Source organism: Manihot esculenta, chromosome 6 (assembly GCF_001659605.2).
Source record: "Manihot esculenta cultivar AM560-2 chromosome 6, M.esculenta_v8, whole genome shotgun sequence".
Taxonomy (NCBI): Eukaryota; Viridiplantae; Streptophyta; class Magnoliopsida; order Malpighiales; family Euphorbiaceae; genus Manihot; species Manihot esculenta.
Window position 1 is genome coordinate 4,027,678 of NC_035166.2, and position 20,759 is coordinate 4,048,436.

General features: G+C 31.4%; 1 protein-coding gene across 2 annotated transcripts; it reads left to right on the plus strand.

Annotated features, from left to right (window-relative positions):
• Positions 1 to 699: 699 nt before the first annotated feature.
• LOC110618036 (putative glucose-6-phosphate 1-epimerase) lies at positions 700 to 13,274 on the plus strand. Of its 2 annotated transcripts, XM_043957526.1 has the most exons (9): positions 700 to 995; positions 2,951 to 3,025; positions 6,320 to 6,376; positions 6,456 to 6,616; positions 6,760 to 6,900; positions 11,368 to 11,470; positions 11,552 to 11,651; positions 12,728 to 12,945; positions 13,037 to 13,274. In XM_043957526.1, exons 1-8 carry the CDS (start codon positions 897 to 899, stop codon positions 12,940 to 12,942), a joined length of 951 nt encoding a protein of 316 aa, XP_043813461.1. In that variant the 5' UTR covers positions 700 to 896; the 3' UTR covers positions 12,943 to 12,945; positions 13,037 to 13,274. The 2 variants fall into 2 exon arrangements, with proteins under 2 accessions (XP_043813461.1, XP_021616738.1); XM_021761046.2 differs by having other exon boundaries at positions 12,728 to 13,274.
• The last annotated feature ends 7,485 nt before the right edge of the window (positions 13,275 to 20,759 follow it).

Below are 20,759 nucleotides of genomic sequence, written 5' to 3' on the forward strand. Positions count from 1 at the left end.
TAAGAATTGAAAATGCCCAGCAAGTGTTCGATGAAATGTCTCTCATTATAAAGAGGTCGAGAGGTCAGGTGGGTTTATTGGAGCTGTCCCTTTAATGACGTACTCAAATTGAAAACAAACGGTTCCTTAGACCAAACTACAAACTCAGCCTTCAGCGGTGGTTTACTTCGAGACTGTACAGGTCAATAACGTGGAGGGTTCATTTCCTCTTTTGGGTGTACTACGGCTAGCAGCAGAACTTTGGACTATCTTGGAAAGTTTGAAACTAGCTTCGGATAGTGGTTTCAAAAATATTAAAGTGGAAAGTGAAAATATTGCAAAGTAGAAGCGAATATTTAATCGATTGGATTTAAAATTAAATTAAATTAAATAAATTAAAAATTAAAATTTTAATATTTATTAAAATTAAATTAAATTAATTTTAATAAAAAATTAAATTAAATTAAATCAATTAAATTAAATTTATATAAATTCTTTTTATATTTTATTTTTAATATTTTAAAATTTAATTAAAATATTTTAAATTTAATATAATTTAATTTTTTTATATTATTAAAAATAATATATTATTATCAATAAAATTAAAATTTAGTTATCTTTAATTATGTTTTTGGAAATCTAAATCTAAGTTTCATTGCTTTTTGTCTTTTTCTTCAATTAAAATAATAAAATATTATATATTTATAAACCCTAACAAGCAATATCAGCATTCAGCACTGAGCTTGGGAAGTGGAAACAAGAAAACAAAATCGAAATTTCACAAACACAGTAATTAATTGAATCATCAAATTCACACTCAGAGCCAGAGAGTGATTTGCATACTTACAAGGTTTCACAGATTTGTATCCTGATTTTACTCCGTAGGGAGAAGAAGCTTTGGCCGAGACACTTTACTTATGGCTACGGGCAGCGATAGGGTACCAGTCGAGCTGTGTAAAGGTATCAATGGTCTCGACAAAGTTGTTCTTCGTGAATCTCGTGGCAGTTCTGCTGAGGTACCTTCTTTACGACGCGTTGTTTCGTTATTATCACTTCCCTGATTTTGGATTCCTAGGATCTAATTCCTTTTGCTCTTTAATTGGCTTCTGATTATGAATATACCCAGATTAGATCTTTTCAAGGAATTGTATTTACTTATCATATGCCCTTTGTCTGGATGCGGGGTAAGAATTAGGGTGAAGGAAACCTAGGTTATAGCTGCTAAACTTATGCTTCTATTTCTCTGTAACTATTGGTTTTATGTTATGGGTGATGGTCAAATAACATTGAATACGTTAATAATCAGTATATTTTTTTTCAAATTAAAGTTTTTTGTTCTTTGGTGCTTTTTTCTTTTTTACTTTAGCAATTGCAATCTTTGATGGAATGTATCACTGCTTGCAATGTAATAATCCAGAAGTTTACTTGGTGGGATATACACTAAAACTGGTTTTAATTTTGTCAATAAAGAGTTCGTTCAGATTTAGTGCTAAGAGTTATTGAAATCATGGTTTGAACATAAGTCGCTTCTTCTGGGCAGCTTATGGAGCTTTCTTGTTGAATTTTACTTCTTACTTATTTTGGAAATATTGAGTTTCCTGTATCGCCATTTGTTTCCGTTAAACCCAGTCCTTATGATTGAACTTAAATAATTATTTTTCTTTAGATGGTATTAAGTCTCAACTCTAGTCAATCATTAGATTGATGTGCATTCAGAAGGATTTCAGATGGATAGGAGTTATTCTTTTTTGTTCATTTGAATGAAGAAATGAAATTGGCATTATGCATTGCCTATAGGGAAAAAAAACCTAATACTCTCCTATGAATTAATGGAAAATTTGAAGTTGAATTTTGCAATATATCACTTTTGTTGGAGGATTGAATGTGTTTAACTAATGTGAAGTATCAGCACCATATCTGTATCCTTATCCAATATGGTTACCTTGGTAAAGTAAAGAGGTGAAGAAGTTTAAAAAAAAAATTGAAGAAGTTATGAATTTAAGCTTTTTTGTTTTTTTCAACTTAATTGAACTTTTTTATTGCTAATGATTGAATTCTTTTTGTCTTATGTGCTGAAAAAGGGTCTGATCGTAGATAGAGACTGAAACCTGGGGTAGGGGCAAATGAAATTGGCATTATGCATTGCCTATAGGGAAGAAAAACCTAATTCTCTCCTATGAATTAATGGAAAATTTGAAGTTGAATTGGCATTATATCACTTTTGTTGGAGCATTGAATGTGTTTAACTAATGTGAAGTATCAGCACCATATCTGTATCCTCATCCAATATGGGTACCTTGGTAAAGTAAAGAGGTGAAGAAGTTTTAAAAAAAAATCGAAGTTATGAATTTAAGCCCTTTATTTTCAACTTAATTGAACTTTGTTATTGCTAATTCTTTTTGTCATATATGCTGAAAAAGGGTCTGATAGTAGATAGAGACTGAAACTGGGGGTAGGGGCAGATGTAGCCTTGTGGATCAAGGCAGTGGATTGTGAATCCACAAACATTAGTTTCTGACTGTGTTTTAGCTCTAATTTGTATAAGATGATTATTTTATCATAGATTTTGGGTAATCTTGTTTTTGAAAGTTTGTTGTTCACTTGTTCTACAATGTAGTTGATGTTTAAATCTTTTTTAGATATTTCCAAGGATGAAGGTGGACTATTTCCTGCATAGTGGACATTAAAACTGTGATTACAGCTAATTTTTCTTCGTGATCATGTATTGAAATAAGGGAAACTTGATTTAGACCAGTTTTTATTATTGATGTCTAAGAAAATTGAAGCAACCTTGTCAGTTAGATTAGCATTTGAAAGCCATGGTTTTATTGTTTTGTCTTCTCCTTTTATCATATTGTTTTTGTATACATCTTTTGTTTCTATAATTTAGGCTGAAAGTCACAAGCCCTATTATTTTCTGGAATCAAAGTTATTATTTTTGTTCGTATTTACTTACACTTTGTTTCTCCAGGTATACTTGTATGGTGGTCATGTAACATCTTGGAAAAATGACCATGGGGAGGAGTTGCTTTTTGTTAGCAGTAAGGTGCGTCTTAATAATATAGTTACTCCTGTTGATTCATAATTATGTACATGTTTATATTTTTAGGTTTGTTAGCAAACTTTTGATACACTTCCTATAATACATGCCTTACTGAAACTTCATTCACATGTACGGAAGTGTTTTTATTTTTTGATGCTTGTGAGTGCAATTAATACACTCTTCTAAAGTATTGTTCTCTTTTTGTGTTTTATTTATTCCTTGTTAACTTTAAGTGATCGAACCTGTGAGAGTTAGAAATAGTGTAACTTTGTTTGTTTTATGGGTTGATGCATTGGGAAAACATTTATTTGCTGGTAATAAGTGTACTATGCATTCTTTGATTCACACACTCTTCTAACATTTTCTGTGAATCTGCTAGATCTATTTACTTGGCTTTGAACCCAAAAATCGGTTTGTTTAGTTATCATCTGTAGTTAATGGCTGGTTCTTGTGATTGTATGTCTCATAAAGATTATCTACAAGTGATTGCAATATACGATTGCTATTTATGAGGTTTGTTATACCAAGACGAAATGGAAGAGATTAAAAGAAAAAGGAAGAATTAACATGCATGTGGATAATTTTCAGTTGTAGTTCTTCCAACTGGTGTTCTACATGGTGGTTCCCATCGTTAGCTTTTGTGTGCAACAAATTAGTAAGAGAGACGTGAATAGGTATAGAAATATTTGCATGTAGTAGTTACCTTGAAAGGTTCTAAGTATTGGCAGTGCTACTCTATGCAAACTCGTACATGTGCAAGCATAGCCTGTCAAAATTTAACAATCTATTTAATAGATTTTGATATCACCTAGACAATTGATGGTGTAAAGTTTTTTCTGAAAGAAAATTTGTTATCCTTGTTCCTAATAAATAGAAGAGTTCAATTATTATGGTTAGTGATGTCTTCACTTAATCAAGCAGTACCCTTAACCTCACTTTCTTCAGGTTTTTGTTGGTGTGATTGTCCACTCTTCTTGGTATTATAGAGCATGTTATGTATGATAATTTTTTGAATTGAGCTGTTTAATTGGTAGGTATGTTTATATATTTGCTCTGTTATTCTTTTCATTTTCGTTATTAGTTTGACATGAAGTTGAGGGGAAAAAAAGATGTTTGTTGCAATTGATCTATCAGATAATGGCTGTTGCGTAATGTAATGGTCATTGTTTACAGTTTTCTTTTGGCTTTCTCATCATCATGACGCTGTTATTCAAATGTTTTAAAAAAAGTTCCTGTTATGGTGTTACCTAACAATAACGGCCGTTATTTTCTGTTAAAGAATTGTAATAGTCAGTAACCTTGCTTATATGTTTAAGCCTTTTGGAATAGCTAACTCTTGGTGCTTCTTCTTCTTCTTTATTTATTTTTATTTTTTTATCTTTAGAGTTCTTCACTACTTTGTCTCACATTCTTTCTTGAATTTCTTTCTGAACTATTTTTTCTACATATTTTTCAATTCTTCTCTTTTGAGCTAAGGTCATCCAGTATCCTTCTAGTTCTATATCTATATCTTGTAAAATGTGAGTTATTTACTTTTCTTTTTGTTGTTTTTTTGCTTATTTGTAAAGAAAATATTTCTTTCCTCTCTATATCATTATTTTAGCTTTTAATTGATTAACACTAATGATGTCTAAGAATAATGGACTGTCTTCATTTTGATGTTTTTATACTTATTATGTATTTGTATATTAAATATCTCTTTATTTCATGAACTTTGTATTTTTCAAAAAAAAAGTAAAAACCATTGCCATAGGCCATTATGTTTACGTTTAATGGTTTATCCATTGCAGATGTTATCCAAATCCAAGTTTGGTAAACGGCTGTTCTAGTGTGAGTAGCAAATATTAAACTATTCTAGATCCTTCACCTACAAGCTTGAGCTTTTAGGTTGAGTTATTTCGTAGCATATTATAGTATTAGTCTCTTAGACCAAAAGGTCTAGAAGTTGAATTTTGGCCGCTCCCATATGTTAATTAAGAAAATTTATCACAAGGTAAAATGAGTTTGTGCTTATTTACATTCAAAGCCAATGGGCATTTGTGTGTGGAGGGTGTGCGAGAGATAGAGAACTATTTGTGAATTCCTTGCATACAAGTTTGAGCTTTTAGTTTAAATAATTTCTCGGTTACATTGAGTTGTCATGAACTCAAATCCTTGACACCCAATATTGTTAGATACACATGCACACATATTGTGTTAGGCGAAAGGGGGATTAAAAAATCTTGATAGAATATTTAGATAAAATGTACATTTTACCATGGCAGGTTAACATATATGATTAAAAAATATAGAAGATCACTCTCTTGTGCTCTTTTTCTCATCTTTAGGTTTTTAAGAAAGCATATGGAGGTTGGATATGTGGTTCTTTTCCTCTTGATATCATGTTAATTACCATTCATTTGAGCCCTTTTTTTTTGCTGAATCTTTTGAGCCTATTGATTAACTGTTTGGTATTGCTTTTTGGAGTAGCGAAAACTGGTGTTGGGAAAAGCTCTCGTTTTAGGGTTTGTTGCCATTATTGTTGGTGCTGCGGCAGAGAAAAACACTTTTTAAATATATTAGTTAGAGAGCATTAAAAAAGATTTAAAATTAAATTTGATAAGTTTTAAGTCATAAGAACTCTAAAACAAAAAATAGCTTTTCCAACATTTAAAATGGTGTCCCCCAACCCAAAACTTAGTTTGCCCCTCAAACCATATTGGTAAATGGACACTGATGCTAGAAAAAGTGGTTTGAAAAAAGAAAACTATTCTTTCACTACTTTTAGAGATTTATGATTAAAACATGTCACTTTTGACTTGAAAGAAAATTTAATGGCATGTGATTTAAAATAAATAATATGGTGCTTTTTTTTTTGAATGATAGCTTAAACAACAATGCTAAACACCACAATCTGTCTTTCTCTCTCTTACCTGTGCATACATATATATATATATATGTGCATCTTATGCTTTTATTGCTGTTGATTTTCTTTTTCTTATTGCTGCCTTGCAAAAATGATAAGACAGGCTAACTGTAGTTACTGACATGATTTCTTCATGGTTCTTTCCCTTTTTATTTGTGTTTCTTCATTTGGGAGGGTGAACCTTGCTGTAATTGTAGGTTGGTCCCTTGATACTTAGGAGTTAAGTGTTAGAGCCAACCTTCTTGCTATGTACAGGGAATTCTGTATGTTTCTGGCCCTACCTAGATGAAGCCCTGTGCACTAGGACAATCCTCTTTTTGTACCTCATATCTAATTGTATTTTTGTTTTCCATAATACACATGAACTGAATTTGTTGAATGTATTTGTGCAGGCTATATTTAAACCTCCAAAGGCGATCCGTGGTGGTATTCCAATATGTTTTCCTCAAGTATATACTTATTCCTTAATCTTCTTGCTTATTTTGATCAAGTTCATCTTTGTGAAGAGAGCTTGGTCTATGCATGCAGTTCGGGAGTCATGGTGGTCTTGAGCAGCATGGCTTTGCAAGGAATAGATTTTGGAGCATTGACACAGACCCACCTCCTTTTCCAACAGTTTCTTCTAATAAGGCTTTTATTGATTTGATCCTTAAGCCCACTGAAGAAGATTTGAAGATCTGGCCTCACAGGTGAAGTACCAGATATCTTGTATCTCTTTCATCACTTTATTTATTATCAAAGCTTGTTGAATCTTCATAACAATTTTTTATGTGGGATGAACTTGCTTAATACTCTTTTCCCCCCCTCTAATCATCTCTCTCTCCTCTTATAGTTTCGAATTCCGTTTGAGGGTGGCTTTGGGACCTGGTGGAGATCTGATGCTGACATCACGCATCAGGAATACCAATGCTGATGGAAAGCCATTTTCATTCACATTTGCATACCATACTTACTTCTCTGTTTCAGATATCAGGTAAAAAAAAATTATCTTGGTCTATTCTGTTTTGCTGTGAGTAATTTGCTGTTCAGTTTTAGCATTACCCTTATGTTGTTTATCCATGCATTTTCTTTTATGTGGGATTCATGATATCCTTACATCAGTGTGTCAGTAATAAATATTATAGGCCTTTAGCTGTCAGTTCTTCTAACTATAGGAAATTGGTTGGCTAAAAAACATTTCATAATATCTCCAGAATATTTTTCTTGGTAATGATTCTCAAAATATCTGGATGGTTATATATTTAATTTGCTTGTGTAAGTTCATGGAATCTGAAACTGCTGTGGATGTACTACTCTTGTTTGTTTCTGGCGATAGGAGATTTTGGTTCTTGCATATGAAGCTTCTGAATGTAGTGCATGTTCTTGGTTTGCTTCCTAAGTTGCTCATAGAGTAGTCATGACCACTATTATAGAATTGCACGATTTTGTGTTTGAATCGTATTATTTGATTTAATTCCCCATCTTAGGAATTCATATCTGTGGGGTGAATTGCCAAAGCACTTACTTGTGACTAAATAGGAAGAATCAATAGTAAATTGGGTGAAATGAATCGATTCAAATCGAATTGAATCATATGATTGAGTCGGGTTTTTTTAGGGTTGTTGGATCCTATAATTTCGAAATTTAAGATTTCACTTTATTTTTACCGGTCTATTTTTCTTCCACTTCCATTCTGTTTACTCTCCCTATTTATTTTTCTTTTTGTTTTGGTTACTAATTTGCTTCTTTAATTATAGCTGTCAAGATTATGACATTTTGTATTAGCATATTTTGACTTTTCACTTTAACTTGTTACCTTTTTTATTGTTTAGTTATTTGATAGATTTTAAATGGGAGTTTCAGCGCATGCATATTGATAGAGTTTATAATTTATAATTTGAAACTATATAACCTAATAAGAACTTACTCCCTCCGTCCCATAATTTTTGTCTATATTTCTTTTTTAAGTTATCCTAAAATTATTGTCTACTTACTCTTTTTACTTTATGGTTAACATATAAATTGACTATTATAATCCTATTTCAATTTTATCTTATTTTCAAAATAACCTCTCATTAATTGTTATTTTTCTAAATGTGTACTAAAAAAAATCTCATAGTATTTAATAAAATTTAATATTTTTAAGAGGAGTATAATTAGAAAGTTAATAGAAAAATTATTTTTCTTAATATGTGTGAAAAAGCAAAGTGAATAAAAATTATGGAATGGAGGGAGTATTATTTCATTATAAAATATGCTTCTAATTAGCTAAATGATAATTCTATATTTATCAAAATGTGTGATCGAAATTGCTTTTCTTATTTTTAAAAAGGTATATAATTTTTAATTAATTTTGAGATTTTTTTTTATGATATCTTATAATCGATTTTATTCTCGGTTTTCAAAATGAAAAATTTTAGTTTTCAATTCAAATCTTGATTTGACAACTATGCTTATGATGTCCTTGTGCTTGTTTTTTCTTTGCTAGTTTCTGTAATGCATCTCCTTAGGCTAGAAAGTGGTAGTTTTAATATCCAAGTTGACGTTTTGTAATTTGTTGTGGCCTTGTGGGGTCTTGTAACTAAGTGTTGGTTATTATGGATAATGCTTACCCCTCCCTCCTCCGAGACAAATCAGTTGCATCAGTGTACTATCTCATCGTCAGGCTCATCTGCAAGAATATGGTCTGAAAAAAGCAGTATAATCACTTTCTTGGGATGATGATTGTTTTTCTGTTGGGATACAAGTAAGGGGTGAGCTCAAGAAACCAAAAAACTGAACTGAAAATTTTGGTTGACCAGCCTATGTGGTCCGGTTTTGACTTGCAATATGGTTTTAGTCCACTTCATTCAGCCCATGTTGCTACACAATTAACTGGAACCAAAATTGATCATGCAAGTGTGGAACCATGGTATTAAATCAGGGTTACAGTCGCATGCATAGCCATGGTCATGAGTAACGGAAATAAGCTTGTAACAGCGGTAATGTAATGGTTATAGCTTGTTGCTACACAATTTTTTGTAAAAAATCAGCAATGTTCATAAAACAAATGTATATTAAAATATTTAATGAAAACTAAGATATACAACTAGATTATAAGCATAAACATATCAAATAAGAATTTTAAGTCCATTGTTCTTAGATCCCATTGTTAATTCAAAATTAGGTTTTAAACATACTATTTAACTTAATGAAGAGTTAATATCAAGAGTTAATCTCAACTTTTTTCTTTGAATTTTATCTTGCAAAAGCCAAAAGTTGTGCTAACAAATATATATTAAAGGCTAAACTTTCTTTGATATTATTTTCTAAATGTATTTACCTAAAATGATTCAAAATATAGCTAGAAAAAATTGAAAAACAAAAAGAAATTGCCCCATGTTTTCCTTCACTTCAAAACCACCTTGTCTATTGATCATCTCTCGGTAAATATATAATATTTGCAGTTCTTACAAAAAAAAGCTCAAAATTTGTCCGAAAATGGTGGATTTCACTTAGTTGTGGAGAAAGTTGAAAGAAAATGGCAAAATGCCTGGAGATAAAATGAAGAAGAGCTTAATGAATAAACCAATACACTTTTTGCCCTTGAAAATATTCCTTTTGCTCCCCTTAGCTTCATAAAAATGTATTGAAAAATGGTCAAAGATTCTCAACCAAAAATAGAATGGCAACGGCCATTAACGACCTTCATAGTTGCGATTTAAAAAAATCCTTTAACAGTGGTGTCAATAACACCTGCCTTAAGTTCCTTTAATGCTGTCATGTTATTGAAAACCATGTAATGAAGCAGCTAATGTGAATTGAACATCTCAGATCATGCTTAGGTGATTGAGCTTGTACGACGGCTCTCTCTTGTTTCCAATGTGGGACAAAATACAAAAATATCCTTTTTATTCTTTTGGAATAAAGTTAAAATTGCCATGAATATTCTCAAGAAAGTAACTATCCATAAAAATAACAAGGAATTTAAAATCAGAATCAACAAGCATAAGCTCATAGTCTTGAGTATACAAAGGCCAATTATTAAAAAAAAAAAAAAAGAATTGGAATGTCAATGTTGACCACTGAGGGAGATATGATGGATGTCACCGAGAATTTGCATGTGATCTTGCATCAAGAGATGTGTTTTGAGAATTGAGTAATGATGCTGTATAAGGTGTGTAAGAGTTATCATACTCAGAGAAAGCCAGCTAATTTCACTGTTGTGGTTGAATAACTTTGTTAGGTGCACCAATTTTATCTTTTATTCCTAACAAGTGCAATGCCCATTGTTTTTCAAAGAAAATGTTGATGAATAGAATGAAACAAATACACTCAAATTTAGTTGAGGTGTTAGCTCAAATTATGACAATAAAAAATGGCCTACTTGTTACAACGGGGGACCAGTTATCAGGAACTTATATATCCTCAAGTGTTGGACAAAGAGGAACAATTGCATGTGTGCATTTATTGTGCAAGATTTATCACGATGAAATTGAGGTTGCTATATGACGTCCTGAGATGTCTCAAATTAGACAACTAAATAGGGAATTACAGATATTATTGCTTCAAAGTCTGGTAGCTCATGGAGAATCAACATGGAGCTTGAGGAGGATCTATTGGACATGAGAACTGATCTAGGAATAAACATTAAATTCATGGTGGAGTTTTAGGAATATTATAGTGTGGTCCGGTTATAAATAATTTAGCAGTACATTTGTGTACTAAAATAGTTCCTGAAATCATGGATTTTGTTTCAAGTGTTTATTTTGTTATCTTGAGTGGTTTAGACTCATTTTGGAAGTTAAAATTTACATTTCATTATGAATTTGTTATTTATGTTTGTGGCATCTGCATATATGTTGTCGGCTTGAGTGTGGTACTATCTGAACTTTAGAAGTTTCATCTATTAGCAGCTTTATTTAAGCAAGGTTTCCATTGTTTTATGGTTTCCTCATTATTTATTTTTTGTGGATTACGGTTTCCTTATTACAAATTTATGTTTTCATGGCATATTGAATAAATCTCCTACTGTGGTTTTCTCAAGTGAAATTGTCCAACTTATATCTGATGCTAAATTCACAACGAAATCCCTTTCCTTCTAATTTTTCCCCTTTTCAAATCCTTTAATGTCTTGACCTTGGTGGCCTAGATGGTGCTCTCATGTGCAGCTAATCAATGAGACATCAAAGATCACTTGCCAGATCTGAAATAGAACACTGAAAATTAGACTGGTTGAAATTTGTGATGTTTACAGTCCATTATGATTAAGCTTATGAATTTACCAGTTGTAGAGATATGTCTAGCCTACAATTTTGTGATAGATCTTTGTCTATCTTTTCTTTTACTATGATGCTATTTTATAGGGGAAAACTGGTTATAGTTATTCTTTAATTATGCCACTTGATTTTGGAGTGACATATTACCTTGGCATTTATGGGTTTAAATTGGTTTTAAATTCGCTTAGTTGCTTATTTTGCAGTGAAGTTCGGGTTGAAGGCTTGGAGACACTGGATTATCTTGACAACCTACAGAATAAGGAGCGTTTTACTGAGCAAGGGGATGCTATTACTTTTGAATCAGAAGTGAGTCAAGGATAGAATTCCCCCCCTTTATTTTTAGTAATGTGGTGTGTTGTTTTAATCTATTCTTTTACCATCATACAGATTGACAAGATATACCTCAGCACTCCTACTAAGATAGCAATTCTGGATCATGAAAAGAAGAGAACATTTGTTCTACGCAAGGATGGACTTCCAGATGCTGGTGAGATTGACATTTCTCTTTGTTCTTTCTAGGGAGAATTATTATTAGGTTTCTAAATTTTTAGAAAATTTACTAGTTCATTCCTATTTCAAAATCACTAGGTTAAAATCCCCATGTATTTTGTAAAGTCAATTTGTTTAGTCCATTTCGTCAAAAATTCAGTTAGCCAACTTATTTTAGCCTTTGATTAAATAATATAAATATTTAAAATTACATGACTAAATAATAGTACAGTTAAAATTACAAGGGTTAAGCAATATAAATATTTAAGGCAGCTAACAATTTCTTTGACAAAAGGGTTAAAATGTTTGATTTTATAAATAGAGGGATATTTTAATTGGGTAATTTTAAAATAGGACGAACTAGTAAATTTTCCAAAAATTAAGAAACTTGATAGTAATTCTCTCTTCTTTTTGTTTGCACAAGAGTCACTTTGTTTTGGGAACAATTTTTGCTACTTGAGGGTTAAGCTCCTATATTTCCTGCAATAAGTATGGGACAGGGTGGTAGGCGTTCGTGGTTGGACCACAAACGATCAGAGCAACCTGTCTGTTCTTTTCACAAATTATATAGTAGCACATTTTATGTCTGTTAGAAGTCATATATAAAACCCTTTAAATTCAATTTTTGGCTTTCACAATTTCCACACTGTACAGCATAGTTGGGATTGTGTATCCAGAACACTTGCAGTGCTTGTAGAATTTAAGCCCTGGTATAATATTGCTAATATTACTCATATTGTCCATTGCATTTAGAGCCCTATGTAGCTTTTGTGATAAGGTAAACATTTGACCCTTCCATTCATATGAAATAAAAAGCAATTTTATTACCCGTAAGCGGTAAAAAAGGTGAAACATGGAGTTCCTTGCCTATTGAAGCAGATTTGATGACTTAAGATCACCTTTTAGAGAAATGGGATATAGAAAAATGATGCTTCATAGGAAGTGGGACTAAGCTTGGGAACAAAGTGACTTTCGCTTCTATAACTCAGCCGTAAATATCTCTTCTTTAGAGTTGTTTAAAAGAACTACAATTTGTAGATTGTTACATATACTTCCACGTTCCCTTGTGAGCAGTGGTGTGGAATCCATGGGATAAGAAGGCAAAGGCTATGGTGGATTTTGGAGATGATGAATACAAGCATATGTTGTGTGTGGAAGCTGCTGCTGTCGAAAAGTCTATTACGTTAAAACCTGGTGAAGAATGGAGAGGAAGACTTGAACTCTCAGCTGTTCCTTCCAGTTACTGTAGTGGCCAACTTGATCCTCAGAAGGTTCTTCTGAGCAGCTGAGAGGTCAGTATTTTGGTCTACATTCTGTACTGTACAGCTACATTGGCTGGAAGTTTAAATTAAACGGCATAAATATTTGGATTCCTTATTTCAGTATTGGAATTTCACTTGTTGGTTGATGTTTCAAGTATGCTTTGCTTGAGAAGATGTTGTAAGATTGAATATTGTAATTTTTATACAACAATATTGTGAAAAGAAAGGGTTCCTTCCTTGTATTCAAGGGATGTTTATTTCATGAGTGGTGGGGTTGTATTAATGGCGGATATGTGAACATATGAATCTTATTTTAATTATTATAATAAGTAAAGCTATGTAATATCAGTTGTGAATGATTTTACTTTTTTTATTTTTATTTTTTTCTCTTTAATGTGGAGTGGATTACTATTTCACTAATATTGATTTGGATGGTGATTTACAAAATGGTCCTTGAGTTTTGCCAATTTTTTTACTTTTGTATTTTGAAAATTCATTAAATGTTCTTAAGTTCTGATTCTGTTTGACATCTTAGTTTTTACATTAATTTTACAAGTATATACATCATATTACATAAGTTAAAATCTATTTGTTATTTGGGTTTTAAATTTTGTCATTATTAGCACTTTTATTTATTTATTTCTGGTAAATGGATTAAAACTTATTAACAGATCAATGAATGAAAAGGATTTTCAACGTAATTAATGATTATGAATATTCTATTAAGTTCTAAAAATTTAAGGTAATTCATTGTATTGATTTTGTCACTAATTGAAATCAATTGGGGTATTCCCTTGTTTGTGGGTTCGACTGTTTTCTACCCTTTCATCACTTCCACAGTTCAAGAATCGACTATTTTCTACCCTTTCATCACTGTCACAGTTCAAAAGTCTTGAACTGTGGGGTGTTTGGGAGACCAGTATTTCAAAAAAAAAAATGGTTAAATTAAATTAATTTAAAAATTCAGTTAAATTTTTTATTTATTATAGTTTGATTTTTAATTTTAAAAATTTTAATTAATTTAATTTAATTTAATTTTTTTTAAAAAAATAAATAAATTAATATAGTGGTAATAATATATTATTTTTTATAATATAGATAGATAAAACTATAATTAAAATTAAAATATTTTAATTAAATTTTAAAATGTTAAAAATAAAGTATAAAAAATAAAATATTTATTGAAATATTTTAATTAAATTTTAAAATATTAAAAATAAACTGTAAAAATAAAAAATTTATTAAAATTCAATCTAATCAAATTGAGTTAAATTAAATTGATTTTATTTAATTTAATTTTTATTTAAAATTAATTAAATTTAATTTTTATAAATACTAAAATTTTATTTTTTTTAAAAAAAATACAAGATTGTATTAGGGACCTCAAGAAGATGGATTAATTATACTATCATCTCTCAGTATAGATCGTTACGTCGATTTTAATTTATATAATAAAAATTCGTGTGGCTTATTATTATTGATTTAAAAATTGTTTCTAAATTTAAATGTACATATTACAATTGTTCCTTAATTTTTATTTGGATAACAAGAATTGATTTATAGATGAACTTATATCTAAATTTTAATTACTGTTTAAATTTAAATATATAAATATCATAGCTGTCGTTGAAATTTAATTTGTATAACAACAATGTTTAAATTTCAATTTAATTTATATTTCTTTAAAATTTTTATAAGATATTCATAATAAATTATAAATTATGATAATGTAATTTTCTTTCCAAATCTTATAGTTACCTTGAAATTAAAATTAAAATTTATTTATTTATTTATTTAAATTTATAGCTAACTTAAAATTCCATAATCTTATTTTTTATTGAAATTATATACTTTTTATTATTAATTTTAATTTTATTGATTATGTTTTAAATAAAAATATTCTATTTTACTTTATTTTAATTATATTTAAATGCTATCTAATGGTTGATTTTTATAGGTTGATATTGTATTTATATTTTTTAATTATATTAGTGAAGTAATTTATCAAATCTTATATTATTTTTAAGCATTTTGTATAAAAATTATTTATATATTGAAATATTATAATTTTTATGATAAAGTTAAAGTTGAGGAACGCTCTTAGTATAATTATTTAAGTTGAAAGATAAGTAGTGTAATTTTGTTATATATTAACTCGGTAGGTGTGAGTATTGGGTTAGTTCGGTTCAAAATCGAATCAAATCGAATAAATTGAAAATCGAAATTTTAGTATTTATGAAAATCGAACCAAATCAATTTTGGTCAAAAATCAAATTAAATCGAACCGATCTGATTCTATTTGATTCGGTTCAGTTTGATCGGTTTGAATTTTAAATAAATTTTTTATTTTTAGTATTTTAAAATTTAATTAGAATATTTTAACCTTAATATGATCTAATCTCTATATTATTGAAAATAATATATTATTATCACTAATCGGTTCAGTTCAATTTTTTTTAATTTTTTATTAAAATCGAACCAAACTGAAATAACTGAAAATTTTAAAAGTAAAAACCAAACCGAACTAAAATGAATAAAAAACTTAATCGAATAAAAAATTTAATTGAATTTTCAAATTAATTCGGTTCGATCGATTTTTTCGTTTTGAATCGAATACTATTTACCCCAATTAAGTGTTATATCAATGATAACATGTTTTATAGACTTCAATAATATACAAATTAAAATTTTATAGAGTTCTATAATATACTTTAAAGTAGATGGACGACACTAAGATATTCTTATATTACTTGAATAATGGACCATTTAGATTTTCTGGGAAATCCTTGATGAGATCCTAGAATGGAGAAAACAATAACATATCATTTAAGTGTTCTTTTCATGACCTGCTATAAACAACTATATCTTATAAGGGTAAATTTATGAAGATAGGAATAAAAAACCTTCTACATTAAAGCCTGCGAAGTGGATGGAGCATTTGATAAGCCTAAGGGCATGATGTGAAATTCAAAATGTCTATAATGAGTTCTAAGTGTAAGTTTTTGCATCCATATAAAATTGATGATAATCGGATTTGAGATCTAATTTAGTAAATATTTTATATGTGTAATTTATTTAGTAATTTATAAACTATTGAAATTGAAAATTCATCCTTTGTGTTTTAACATTTAATTCCTAAGAGTCCATATAAAATTGCCATAATCCATTTTATTCTTTTTACGAATAAGACTGGACAAGAAAAACAAATCTACTTGGTTTTACTTTACTATCCTAATGTATCATGTCTTGCACGATTTTCCAATTATGTTTTTTTATAGATGTGGGTACCAATATAGGTAGATTATTATTGGCATCAACACGGCAATAAAGAGATTTGGTAGTCACATGATCTTATAGCAGATAATCCAGTCTATTCTTAGGATAAATTTACAAATTCATCCAAAAAAATTTCGACCATTACTTCTTATTTGAAAGCTCTGATGAAGCATACTGTATTAAACGTATTAAAAGAGGTTAGATAACCTTTACAGATAATAAGATAACCTTTATAGATGATAAGATTCTTAGCTGTATAGAGTTCTATTTACAATAAACTAACTATATTTAAAATATAATAGTTATCATATTATTTCCCATTAAGTTGAACTATCTAGAGGAAAGATAGTCAACTTGTCTATGAGATCGTGAAACCGTATCGTGTTAAGCGCTTGGTAAGAACGTTTGTAATATGATCTTTCGTAGATATATAGCAAACTTAAATTTCATTGGCTATAACTTTCTCACGAATTGAAGATCAATATGTACATGCTTTATAGACTGTGATAGACTGGATTGACTATAAGAGACCTAGCTCCCAAATTATCACACCATAAAACTGGAATTATTGGTTTTACACCTAACTCACACAACAAATTACGAAGCCAAAGTATATCAGTTGTATTTGCTACAACATGATATTTTGTCTCTGTGGAGGACCGAGAAACTGTATTTTGCTTTTTCAAACTCTAAGAAACAATATTACAACCAAGGTAAATTGCAAAACCAGTAGTGAATTTTTTATCCTCTACACTTCTAGCCCAATTCGCACCACTATAAGCCGAGATATGAGATGGGTTTGTTGGTTTGAGCAGTAGTCCATAAGTAGAAGTCCCTTGCAAGTAATGAAGAATACACTTGATCTCTGACTAGTAGTCTTCAGTTGGTTCTTTCATATACTATGCTAACTTGTTAACCGAATAAGAAATTTCAGGCCTTATAAAGAATAGGTACTGAAGACTGCCGATAGTGCTACGATACAATGTAACATTAGCAAGTTTACTGAATTTACTGAGACTAGATTTTTGTAAAGCAATTGGGGTTGAAATTGGCTTGGACGCATGCATGTTGACACGTTTCAATAAGTCTAAAATATACTTAGTTTGTGTGATCAGTAAAGTATCTTTCGACCAGTGCCCTTGAATTCCAAGAAAGTATCAAAACTTCCCTAAGTTCTTTAGCAAAAAGGATGTCGCCAAATCAGAACTCTTGCATGTTAAGATAAGATCATCTACATAGGCTATATTCATTTGAGCGAAAAATGAACAGTGAGTGATCTAACTTGGATTGAGTGAAGCCAAATAAAAGGAGAGAATCTTTCAAACAATTATGCCATTCTCATAGCACTTGTTTTAGCCCATAAAGAGAACAATAAAACTTATATATATATGATGCGGTTTGGATGCATAAACAAAACCAGGCAACTGTGTCATGTAAACTGACAAACCCATGAAAGCTAAAATATAATACTAAAACTTTTATAAGGAGACCAAATTATGATTTTAAACTTAATTTAGTGTAAAATTTATAGAAATATAAAACTGATGCAGAGAAGGTACATCCTAAACAACTTGCAATTTTTAAGTCATAACTAATTGTATATTTAATAAAATGAGGTAACACCAATGCCAAAGTAACCTTGAGAAATACGGGTAAAGCTTTGTAGAAGGATAAAAAATCTAATTCTATATTCATTTATATGCATAATTAATTATTTGAAAGATTTAAAAGTTAGAAACCTGAGATGGATTGTTAACAACAACTTTGAGCAGCTTGTAAAGAAAAATTTATAACTTGAGCTAAGATGACTAGAATTGTATGAATTTTGCCTTGTTGGAAATACACATTTTTTTATTAAGAAACTTAAGTCTAATTTTTTTTTTTATAAGGTACTTGAAAATTTGATACAAAATTGGGTAGAATACAACCCCTTTTGAAGTAGAATGAATGAAAATTAACATGCTTGCTTACTCGGAAAAAATTATGCGTGTGCTTACTTGATGTACTTGCTTTACACATGTACTTGTTTTCCAACCAAACTTATTGTCCATTATGAGGTGAATAAAACTTACTATTATATACCTGTTAGTGATATGAAATGTAAAAGCCAAATTAATTTGATACATTATTTGAAACGCTAAGTCGATAAAATTGTACACTATTTGCTATGAATTTCTCATCTTGTTAACATTGATATATAATATATGTATTTAGGAAATGACTTGAAATAGATTCAAATGATAAGTGTATTTACTTTAAAGAATTTAATTTATTGAATTAAAGATACTTGGCCCTGATAAAATTAATAGGAGTCGATGTTAGTTTAAGGATATAACATACCATATATATATACAGAGTTCACAGTACATAATTTATATATGAGATTATATATCAGGTACGTTATAGGCACTACAATAGAGCAAACACAGTTTTGGTCTTCAAGCCTTTCATTTGGTACCCTATGCCTACTGTTATAATTTCTTATCTATATTGTAACATCTCAAATCTTTTGGTAATGAATAGTGCCACTAAGGAATTTATTAATATTGTTTAACCTAATGAAGTATTCATTTGGTACCCTATGTGTAACAGCCCGAAAACCGAACTGCCACCGGCACTAGGATCCAGATCGACTTAAGGTCGCCGGGACCCGTAGTAAGCCTGCTATTCTGTCTGTATACCTGTGAAATCCCATACATGATCATACATTTGCTGTAAAAACATAAAACTTTTCTTCATTCCAAGGCTTAACATGTGCATGCAATCTTTCTATTCTCTACTAATCCCTACTAGAGCTCCTCATGGCCCTAGGCGGATCAAACTCATCATGTTAAGCCTGGTTTTGCTCATAAACATACAACAATAAAGAAACATACATAAACTGATCATGTGACGCTACAAAGGGATTACAAGTCTTATAAATCAAACACCATTCTATACATATACACTATCTCTATACAATGACATGTCCACGCTAGCTATTACAAAACTCTGTACTCTTCCTGTACCCTGCTGAGTTCTTTCTGACCTCTGAACCTGCACAACTGGAGTTAGGGGAGAGGGATGAGCTACGATAGCCCAGTGAGTAGAATAATAAAATAACAGGTGATAAAACATGCTCTCATGGAATGCAACATATAAGCACATCACCTCGGCCGGACGGATCAAAAATCCCTCTATCTAATCTGGGGTACCTAAGTACCATGTGCCTGGTCCCCGTAGGGCTGTTCCAGGTTTTTCTGTTGTGCCTGGTCCCCGTAGGGCTGTTCCAGGTCTTCCTCTGAGGGCTAATGAATCCTCACGAAGTCCGTGCCGTCTCACATAAGCAATGTACAAGGAGCAATGCCAAGTACAAGGATAAATGCAATGCATCATCTTTGTGTACACTAATGCACTCACCCTATAGCATAGTCATGATGCATGAAGCATGAGAAAATATCAGTTATCATATCATATTAAAACATTACGTTAAATTCCACTCACCTCTGGTTATCTTTGCACTGACACTGCAGGTTCTGACACTGGACTCACTGCTGATTTCCCTGATTCCTCTGGTCCGTACCTACACAGGTGGACTCAAATGAGGGACCAAACTCACTCAAGAACATCTCTAAGAAACGCCCCAAAACCCCTCTAAACAATCCTAAAACCATCACATAAAACATGCAAAAGAAAGCTGGACAGGGCACTTTCGGCGGCAGGTTCGGCGGCCGAAACCCCACTCCAGAGACGAAACTCATGCATGTTCGGCGGCACCTTCGGCGGCCGAAGGTCTCGTCCAGAGACGAAACTCACACACTTTCGGCGGCCGAACTCCCTCTTTCGGCGGCCGAAAGGCTCTTTCTAAACCGAAAGCCTTGCTTTCGGGGGCAACCTTTGGCAGCCGAACTGCCTCCACAAAGGGTTCGGCGGCCGAACCTTCCTTCGGCGGCCGAACCTGGTTTTGCCCGAAGGACAGAACCCTGCTCTGTTTCATGCAAACTTTGCCCAAAAACCTACAAACATGCATAGCAACTACTCCCAACTAGCATATACACATAGATATGCCCAAAGGGGTCTCAAACTACCCTAAAACCCCAAACAAACATAGCACATAACACTTACACATGCTGGAACACCACAAATCACCAAAACCTCACCTAAACCTAAACATGCATACTACCCATACAAACTTTATAAAACCTTGCAAAATCATCAAAGAAGCTCAGGATCTTCACTTACCTCTTACACAACGTAAGGATGAAGGGTCCTAACGTGGAGATATGAAGAAAAGCTCTTCCAAAGCTCCAAGCTTCAAAACTTGTTTCTTTTTCTCAAACCCTTCATAAATCACCAAAACTCTTAAAACTCTTGAAAGATTTGATGAAAATCATGAAAAACATGAAAGTCAACGTGGAGAGGCTGAAACTCACCTCTGGCTGCAAGTGGAGGAGAAAATACCCTCCTCTCACCGACCTTTGGCCCTTTTATAGGTGGCTGGCCAGACCACCTTCGGCAGCCGAACGTGAAGCCGCAACCATGCAATGTTCGGCGGCCGAAAGTGACCTTCGGCGGCCGAACCTTTACAT